The sequence below is a fragment of the Lepisosteus platostomus genome, chromosome 7 (genome assembly GCF_059453375.1).
Source record: "Lepisosteus platostomus isolate fLepPlt1 chromosome 7, fLepPlt1.hap1, whole genome shotgun sequence".
Classification (NCBI taxonomy): Eukaryota; Metazoa; Chordata; class Actinopteri; order Semionotiformes; family Lepisosteidae; genus Lepisosteus; species Lepisosteus platostomus.
The window spans coordinates 39,356,360-39,366,999 of record NC_142617.1 but is presented as its reverse complement, the minus strand read 5'-3'; the positions used below and the strand labels follow the sequence as shown (position 1 = coordinate 39,366,999).

The window sequence follows — 10,640 nt, the reverse complement described above, 5'->3', positions numbered from 1 at the left end:
GTGAAATATAAAACTAAGGCCCCACTGCATGTGTCTGGATCACAACATTTGTCAGTGCAGAGTGGAGACAAGCATCTGCTTAATGGTAATTATGAAAGATAAAGTCCCACACTGCTAAAATAATTTGTTCTAGTCATTTATTGCAGTTTCTTAGCAGAGCCATGCCCTCAGTGGTGTATTTCACAAAGATTCTGTACAAAACAGAAAAGTCCCATTGTATTGTGGGGCAGGATTCATATTCGATGATGGAGACAGTACTACTGTCCTTCATTTCAACCTGGCCGTTTCTGCCAGCAGACCCAGTTGTATTACAGTATATGTCATATTATATGTGATATATTTAAGAAAACAAACCTGAAAATGTACCTGGACACAGCAGAGGAATCTTATTGTACCTCCTAAAGACTTCAGGCGCAGACCTGGTCAGACTGCACCTGGAGCTCCTACTACACATAAATTCTCTACCTGTGCCCTGTCTTTTGTCATACTAGATAAAGCACATAACAGTATTTAACTTTTTGACCTTTTCTTCTATTTTTACAGCTCAGTAATTGCTTTGAATGTAAGTCATCCCAGAAGAAGGCGTAAGGTATGCTTCTAAGTGGAATTTTCCATGTACTTGGACATGCAAACGTATAGTAGATTTTCGACCAGTACTGTATGACTACTGGTTTGTTTGAAAGCAATAATATAAAATTTTACTAATCTAAATAGATAAGTAAAATGTAAGGAAAGGCATCAAAAATGCAACAAATGTTGATGGTTTTCTAATTTGTTACATTTTTAAAGCCTCATAGTATATAAAGGATTTTGTATTCCAATATAAAACTAGTGTTGTATCTTTTGTAAAAGTAGTCGGTTTTTATTGTTTTTTTCTTGTAAAGCAATCCAATACAAAGCATATCACAATTCACTGTATGACAACGAGAGTGTACAACAATGTTCGGTTTGAAAAAATTCACCATGCAAATCAGAGACCAAGAGAGGTTCACGACCGAGTCGAAAATAAAAAAAAAATAATAGTAATCATTAAAAAAAAAACAATTACTGCAAACATGCTGGATGGCTACAGAACTCCATTAGAATAATCTCATTAGAAACAAGTCCATTACATCATAAAAAAACTGTAACTGCTGGGCAGAAAAAGAAAAGAGAAAACAGTCCACAGAACTTGCTGCCGTTTTGGCACTAACATGCACATTGTCCGAGCGGACTGTATTACTGTGTCACAGACATTGGCACTGAAGAACTAGGACCCTCCTCACAACCAGCAGATTTTAGTTCACACAACCACATGTCACAGGGTGTTGGAAGGGCTGGGAAAGCCTGGCCTTAGCTGGGAATAGGAGAGATGCTGGAAAAGGCTTCTGTGCATTCAGGATGCATCACCTTGTTTTTTTAATCCAACATACAGCAAACAGAAAAATCTTCAGTTTTTTACCAACAAATCGGGATCTTTCTTTCTTGAGACTGAATCACTACAATGACATCAAAGGGAAGGTATTTTTTACATGTAAAAATGTGCGTCACAATGTTGTAGAACGTGTAAAACACTGAAAATTAGGAAAATACAAAAAATGATATAATCAAGTGGCTAGTGGCCACCTTAGATTCCTTCTTATAAAAATGCTTTGGGGTTTCTAATGATTTTTAGTTTTTGCTGTCTATTCATGCTTATCAATCTCTCATTAAGGAGAATCAATAGTTGCTTATGGTAGAGAAGGGCAAACGTTTAGCTGTAAAAACGTATTCTGGGACAGGGGGATTTGAAGGAATAATATGCTGCATCTGATTTGCTTGATTGCAATTTTGTGTGCACTTGACAGCATGTGTAGTTTCTTTTTGTACTTTTCATTAAAAACCAAGGGAAACCTGTTCTGTTGTGTGATGGGTAGTCAGAGCACGCGTATGTTTAACAAATGCACAGGGCAAAGGGTAGATAATTACATTGAAATTGATAAGAAGATTAGAATACGTGCGCAGTATAATCTTGAATTATAGCACGCTTTTTCCCCCTAAATGACAGCTTTTGCTAATTAGATCACATAAGATATATGTTTGGCTGTGTGTGTAATTCAGTCCCTAATCATATATTAGCAATGAAGAGCATCTGAAACCATATCAAGATGTTATTACATTAAATGATTTTGCCTCATTAAGAAGCAAAGAGGACTACAACATAAGTAAGGGCATGTGAGGATGGTTCATTATCAATAATTTTATATCAGAAATGTAAGCCACAATTTTTGTTACGAAACAAACAAACAAAAAACAATCTGTCAGTATGATGTTCATTTCTTCTAGATTCACTCATTGGAGCTGCATGGTACTGGGTATACAGTATTAAATGGCTAATTTTGCCTTTTAAAGTAAAAAATCATAATTTGAAGTCAAGAAAACTTACATCATTTGATCTTCCGGCACAACACTTAAAAAAAATGTGCTTTTGTATTGTGCTGAAAAAAGAATGCTGACCTCTGATGTAACCACTGTAAATAAAACCATGTAGTACTAGTCTGCCTCTGCTAGACCTGTAGATATCCTACATTTTAAAATGCTAATGCTTTAACTGGATACTCTATCAAATCAAGACTACGGATGAATGCGTAAATCGGTATAAGCCCACTATTCAAATCAAGATATTGTGTTCTGCACGGTGGTCTACAGATACTAAATACTGTGCCTTATCCCATCATTTTAACATTGCATCGCTTTTAACTCTCGGATATGGTTTGCAAGTATCTGTTGGGGCGGAGCGGTGGCTCTTTGGCTAAGGATCTGTGCCTGTGGCTGGAAGGTTACTGGTTCAAATCCCTTGGCTGGCAGAGGAATGCTACTCCACTGGGCCCCTGAGCAAGGCCCTTAACCCCAACTGCTCCAGGGGTGCTGGACAATGGCTGACCCTGAGCTCTGACCCCAAGGTTGTCTCCCTGTCTGTGTGTCTCATGGAGAGCAAGCTGGGGTATGTGAAAAGATGAATTCCTAATGCAAGAAATTGTATATGGCTAATAAAGTGATCTGATCTTACTATGTAAATCACACCTGTTTCAAAGAATAAAGGGATTTCTAGAAGGGGTGTGTCATGTTGCTAACATGTGGGGACTGTACATGTGTAGGTGTCATATTACTGCAGTCACAGGCACCAAATTATACTTGTTTAGCGAGTTCATCATTTTGCAATAGAAGGCTCCTGGTGGCAGATCACACTTCTGAAATCTTTCTATCATGATACCATCCCTCAAATCCATTCTCCATAAACACACATTCCACCTTCATCGAAAAACGTTAACTTTCTACCTTTTGCAACATAATTTTCACAAAAAATTTTTTCCTACTCATCATTAAAGGTGAGCCACCTCAATGGTGATGTCCGCTTTTGATGAAATGTCCGACCTTTCTTAGGTTTTGCTCCGGTACAGAACGAAACGATTGCAAGATACTATCAGGAGTCCATTAAAGTGCAGATGGGAATGTATCCATTTGGGAAAGAAACATTTCATTTTAAGTATACTTGCTGGCAGAGCCAACCCTGTGCAGACAGGGGAATCATCAGTTCCTTCTGATTTAATTATGACAGGTCATTACAAACTAGCAAATTCAATAAACTAACTGAATCATAATGCACTTACAAGCAGTTAAATTTACTGCCGGGTTTCAGACAAAATATAATATTTATTTGGCTAGGTATTACTTGGTAATCTCTCAAAAACAAAGTAAAAAATGCATTCATCCCTGCTATAAGAATAGTTTGACGAAATGATAGCACCCATGGACTTGGCACCTCTAGCTGCTGCACATGATAACTTCCAAAATCGTTGTGGTTGATGCTGATGAAAGGAGATGTGTGATACATCATGCTGTATAGATTTTAGTGTCCAGTGATTCTCCTAAACCTGATTTCCAATGAGTCGCCTGGAAACAGACTGAGTACTCTGACCTCCTGCTCAGCAGCAAATGGGTTCCTATCCCTGATGGGGACATTGATGCTGTACTCTTGAGCAAGGCACTGTCCTAAATTGTTTCTGCCAATCTGTCTGGATGAATTAGTATGCAAATACGTAAATAAACAACATACTTGCAACCTTTGTATGTTGCTTTGGGTAAAGTGTCAGCCAAAGCATTTAATAATAAGCAAATCTGGAGATATATGGCTACTGCCAATTACATCGTTGGAATCTGCATTCAGATCTTCTGTCGTGCACAGGGGCTGCGGTGTTCATGCCTGCTCCTGTTTCTGCATGGGATTGTGTCACCTACTCAACTACTATAGAAGGCAGCTCAGGCCCTGCATTGGTAGGTCTGGCTTTTGAAATAAAATTGTATTTTTATAGAAGGGTCTTGCAAAACATTCTGCCTGTCAGCCCTCCAGGCAGTAAAGCACACCACCATTCCTCACTAGTGCAGCACCAGTGTGTCACAAAGTCCAGCCCTTAGACCATCACCTCTGATAAAAATCTGTAATACTGAACACTATGAGTGTACTTTTAATCCTGTGCATTAATACCATGAAGAACAAACACAAAAAATTCCTGAGCTTGTTTCCATCCAGTTATTTTGATGTATCCGAGACTAATTTTAAGTCGTTTTCTGACTGTGTATGGGAATCAGTTTGCTCCCATGTCATCTGGATAAATCCACAACAAAGTGAGGATAATTTCTGTCTTTACAGTCCATCACCAACAGGCCTGTTTCTATCAGATATTTTGCCGGCGTTAAGCTTTTTTCACATTGGTGGTAGGGGGTACTGACACTTCAGGCAGTGCCTGAGAGCTCGCAGTGACAAACACAGCTCAACAGGAGGCCTTTGCTCTTCAAAGGCTGCATCAGGTTTGTAAGTGTTCTAGAAAGAATAATGAGCAACTGCACATTCTTGCTTCAGCAGTGCATCTCAGCTGGAAGGAATCTCGGCAGAAAAGTAGTGCAGGGGCTGGATTTGCAATACAGCATGTGAACCATTATACGTATACAGGACAGTTTATTAGTGTTAAAGAATCATGTTCTATGAAAATAACATATTATAGTGGTAACTGCTATTTAAAAAAGGCGATCTGCTTGTGGTGTTTGCACAACCTGACGACCTGTACAGCGCTGCCCTTACAACACTGTTCTCTCACCCTACATTACTCAGTACACAGCATTTCAATGGTACGGTAAGTGATGTAACCAGCAAAATTCTGTAGGGGGACCCCTACAGAATACATCACTATTTGGCAGTGCCCTTCATGACTTCAGTCTACCATGACAAATTAAAACAGGATTTCTGCAGCTTTAATAGACTTCCATCAGGTTTCTGTGAAGGTTCAGGTTTCGCCAGGTTTTACTGTGGTTCAGCATACCTGTATGAGCTTTCCAGTGATTTCACAAGGCTTTAATTCACTTTACTGGGTTAAAGCACAATTAGCAGACAAGAAACAACAGCAGCAACACTTGACTACGAACCCTTAATCAGCGGCCAGAAGGCTGTCTCGCTGTATTTAGCCATATTTATTTTGTGGTAATAATCACACCTTAATAACTCAATGCATTAAAAATAAGTGTTGAGTTGAATTAGAAAATAAAATCAATTAATTACCAAAACAGAAGAAAAAAATGTGCCAAGAAGGAACATATCCATCTGCTGTTTTCTTTTACACTCTGATTCACAGGCATGAGAAACGGCTGATGTTCGAAGGAGCGCGGCTGTTTAATTGATTTCTGAAAGTGACAATAAACTGCTATGCCCGGCAGTGTTGATAAATAAGAGGAGATAGGGAGAGACAGACTGACTGGTGACCAAGAGAAAGACACTTTCCTGTACCTCCACCTGGCTTTACTAGTCGTCCAGTGAATTTCCAGTGTGACACAAAAGGTCTGGAGTTGATCACGGCTTATCTCGAGAACTAATTTAGCTTATTGAAAAGATCCCCTCACTCCCTATGAAACCCTGAGTAATGTTTTTTCTTTCCTTTGCAGATGAATTTTGATACTCAGACCCTCCTCCTGTCCCATTTGTCATAGTTTTCGATATGCTGCTTGTTCAACACAGACTGCTCATTCATGGGAAGGTTAAGGGAATTGTATATCTGCTCCAGTGAGGGCGCAGTGTGACAGCCTTACACAAGACCGGGAGCCTTAAAGGGTGAAAGTGACTGTAGAGACTCCGAGAGAGCGACTTCTAATCATTGGAAAAGGTGAAACAAATTGTGCTCAGGTATCTGCAGCAACAGGCCAGCGGGTGAGAGGAAAAATGGTGCCTGTGTACCTACAGATTCCTTTGATCTTTTTCCAGCAGGGTAGCTATACACTGAAAGAGCACAGGGAGTAAAAATCCTGTCACAGGCACAGAGAATAACTGCTGCAGGAATGTACTGTACCTCAATTAAAGGGGAGAAATTCTCTGCTTGGAAGAGTTTTGTTACAAACCAGTTTTGTAAAATGTATTTTTTTATAAGCTTTGATGCTATTTATTATTATCGACCTGTGCTTTTACTTCCCTTTAAAAACAAAGGCTAGACTTTATTTGAGAATATTTGTGTTATTTATCACATGAGAAGGGGAGATGGGTAAATCTTCTTGTAATGCAGTATTTCCTAGTTGTGTAATTGTACCCCATGACCATGCATTTTATAAGGAAAGTCACTAGTGGATGAATAACCTTACAAAACAAACCATTAACTAAAAGAGGTAACTACAAGGATGTTACACCTTTCCCCCTGTATAAATAGTTAAAACTCTATAAATTATTTTGTGGAAACGTCATAAACCGAAGTACGCCATTCAGAAAGGTATTTACAAACGTCACACCCATGTGCCCAGACTCTACTCTGCTATACTGTAGGTGAGCACTTCTGACAAGCAAAAAAACAATGCGGACTGTCCAGAACAGTTAGTTAGACAACCACAATTTCAGACAGGCACGAATTTTACACTGTTGACACTGTCCTTCCTGCTCTCCTCACTCTCGCCTCCATACTCTCTGCTGGAAAAAAAATTACCCATCTCTCTGTGATTTCCTTCTCGGACCCCTTTCACAGCTTCTAAAAGGAAAAAAGAAAACCCCTGTGTCCTGTTGTTTTTCCAGAATGTTCCGTTCATCCAAGGTAAGAAGTCTTTTTGTTTCTTATCGCCAAAAAACAAAACCGCAAGCAATGTGCTTCCTACTTTCTCGGGAATTCCACTGGCAAGTCGTACGGAACTTTCCCAGATGCTCCCGGAGCTCTGGACTTCAATGACACCCCACTCCTTCCTCTCTAAAGCCCCTCCCCTTCCGCTGGTGCTCCAATCAGATCTGGGTGTGAAGGGTGTGTCCCGGGGGCGTGTAGGGAGGCGGGGCTGGGTTGGGCTTGATGCCTCGCGACTTCATGTAGGAGATGAACTGATCTGGGATCTCAGCAAGTACATCTTTTGCCAGTCGCGCCATGCTGAGCACGTGATTCCCGGTCCGGTCCATGTAGTCTCGAAACGGAACAAACTGCAAGGGGAATAGGCAAATCGTTTAAGAATCAGAAATTAATCCCGCCCGCAAATAACCGCTATTTACCACTGTTAAGTAATTAGGGCCGGATTTTGGTGTTCGTGGGCCCTAGGCACTTTTACGTCGATTGACATGATGCACTTTAAACTATTCTAATGCTAAACCACGTGATCGATGGAGTGAGTCGAGCGACCATCGCTTCGATACTTCTAGTTTCTAGAACAGCCTCTAGATAGCGTATGATGATTGATTTGGAGCAAAGCATGTTGTTTCAGCTCATTTTTTGTTAGTCACTAGCGTTTCCCTCCTTCGTAGGCCCTAAAAACTTCCTAGGCCCTAGGCACTGTGCCTACAGTGCCTAATGGGAAATCCAGCACTGTAAGTAATGACAGTATACCAGTCCTCACTACGGCACCTACCCGAAGGAGAATTGAATTGCGATATTTTCCATTCAGTTCAATTCAGGTGCAAATCACATTCCAAAACAGATCGTGGACATTTGCACTTTGGCGATACAGCTCCGTTAAAGTGACGGATGCCATTGACTCAAGGACAAGAACACAATTGCGCTGTTACATTTTATTGTGGCTGTGCACGTTTTATAGATCTGACTTGCAGGGCATTTCACCTTTCGTTCACATCAGAATCTACAGCTTGCACTCTTTTTGAAACACTCAAGTCATTCTTGAGCTGATTTAAGACCGGAACCCTTGTCCATCAGCATGATGCAACATGATTTTAACACAAAAGCTTGGACCTCATCACCTAAATAAGCAGGACAAAATCAACTGTTGAGGCATATGGCCCGAGAGCAGATGTACACTGACTTCATGCCCTGATGTAATTAGCAGAGTGATGCCCTTTAGAAGATGGCATCTGACTGTGCTGTCTTCCCGCACAGCTGGACAGAAGTGGCAGTTCTGTCATAGTGACAGGTCGTGTGGCAGCTCTTTCTGTTTCATTATGAAGGGGCCAAAAGAAGCCGCTTCTCCTCCTCCTCCCCTGCTGTCCTCTGTAATAATGGGAAAACAGCGCCTGGGATAAGCGTCAAAACGCCACTTCGGGAAGGAGCAGAGGGCTGACGGGCGCTAAGGGAGTGCGAAGAAAAAGACGTGCCGGGGTCACCATGTCACCTCTTCGTGAGCCCGGCCCTGACGTAGAAGGGGGGGGGGGGCAAATTTGCAAAACGAGCCCGGCCCATTAAAGCCTTCAGAGTGAAGCTAGAGAAGTGTCACTTTTAATATGGCATTTCAGCCCTTTTCAGGAAACAGCGGAGGCTGAGCTTACTTGGGACGAACAAGACTGTGGTCTTAAACTGGTGGGGTAATTCATTCGTCTGTGTTCCTGCCTGTATTGTCAAACTAGAATATTTACATGCTGGAAGCAGAGGGATGCCGGTAGGCATGAGCCGAGCACATTCAGATACAGTACGTCTCTCATCTCGAAGAGCAGTGATTAAGTACCGTGATTGCCAAGAGACCGAGCAGCAGGATTGAGACAAGGTTGCTGCTGTTAGGTCGGGGAACATTGATTATATTGACTGGAAATTCGCATGGAATTTTTGCTACACACTATGCAGGAGGAAAGTGACCTTGATTGTCTTTTCCTCCACTGCTAAAACCCCTTTATTGTTTTTAAATGATATCTAAGTATTTTTGTTTTCCAACAGAGTTTTAAAGGAATGCCTTACATGGACAGGCTGGAAGAGATTAATCTTTTTAATCCTGAACAGAAAGATCTACGAGATAGACATTAATTCAAATCCTCAAAATTCACACAACTGATTTAATCAAGATCACCAGGGAAACATAAACCACCACCTCTAATACGAAAAGAACTTGATGCAACACATCAATTGTCAAAATGCCATTTTTTCCCCATCTCTTGTTAGATAATCCTAAATAGCAAATAGGCTCAGGTTAAATTATGTTACACATGATGGATGAAATTAATAAGTGTTTACAGCCATAAAAAGGTGTTTCATAACACTGGTTGCCATGATATTTCCATTAAGTGACCATTCAGTAGTTGCCTCTGTACCCCATGGATGATGTGCTTGAATAAGCAATTTAACTTTATTAAACTCATTATTATTAAATGATGTTAGTACACTTTTGAAATATATAGAATTATAATGAAAAAATATAGAGCAGATGTAAACCACTACTGATCTATAAAAATACCACATTTTGCCAAGAGAACTGAATTCTTAATGACAATTCATACAATGTAATCAATTATTAATGGATAACGTTGTTATGATTCCTTGCATTACACCTGGTATTCCATAGGATATGCCCAACCGATAAATACATAATGAGCTTTCTGAGCCATGTTTTATAAAAATGTGCCAAAACAGTACTGCTAAGGTTACAAATGAAACAATAGAAGATATTCTGATATTGGGGTCCTGGAGCAGTCTTGCAACATATTCCAAGGCTAAGAGAGAAAAGCTGTAAAATTAGCAAATGGGTGAATGTATTATTATCATTTCCCTCTGTGTGTTTAGACCAACCCTGTTTTAGAGAGATATTTTATAAGCACATAAAATAAATACATGAAATCTAAGAGATTGCAAGATAAAATATTTTCATTACATATATATAAAATATTTAACAGTCTGGGTGGCACAGTAGCACAGTGGTTAGCATTGCTGCCTTGCAACGCTGGGGCTCTGGGTTCAAATCCTGGGGTACTATCTGTGTGGAGTTTGTATGTTCACCCCATGTTAGTATGGGTTTCTTCCAAATGCTCTGTTTGCCTCCCACAGTCCAAATAAGATATCGTTATTTGGCTTCTGGAAAAACTGGTGTGAACGTGTGTCCTGTCCAGCATGTACCCTGCCTTGCTTTTCCAGGATGAGTTGGAAGAAGTGGGTAGAAGATGAATATACAGTATACATGTTTAAAAGCTTTCCTGGCTGGCAGGTGGCCATTAGATGATTGGAGCTTGGGAGAGGCAATGGAGGGCTCACCTGAACGATATCACGCTCAGCCAGTTTCCCTCGGGAAGATATTCGGATGTCATCCCCATCCAGCTCCACCATGGCTGGAAAAAACAGGGAAGACAGCAGAGATGCTGTGACAAGTACTGGCACAATCCCAGAGCTTTCTCCGTCTCCTGCCTGAGCTGCTGTTACTGTAGGTACAAGCAAATCCTGACCTGCAGCGTGCACCAGCAGCAGCTT

At 40.7% G+C, this 10,640-nt stretch overlaps 1 protein-coding gene across 2 annotated transcripts in view; it reads right to left on the bottom strand.

Annotated features, from left to right (window-relative positions):
* Positions 1–834: 834 nt before the first annotated feature.
* cpne5b (copine Vb) overlaps positions 835–10,640 on the bottom strand; it is a 132,736-nt gene continuing 122,930 nt past the window's right edge. For both annotated transcript variants that reach the window (XM_088640193.1, XM_088640194.1), the window contains 2 exons: positions 10,428–10,501; positions 835–7,450 (listed from right to left, as the gene is read on the bottom strand). In XM_088640193.1, the coding sequence (XP_088496319.1) occupies positions 7,262–7,450; positions 10,428–10,501 (263 nt within the window). In that variant the 3' untranslated portion in view covers positions 835–7,261. The remainder of the gene's footprint in view (positions 7,451–10,427; positions 10,502–10,640) is intronic.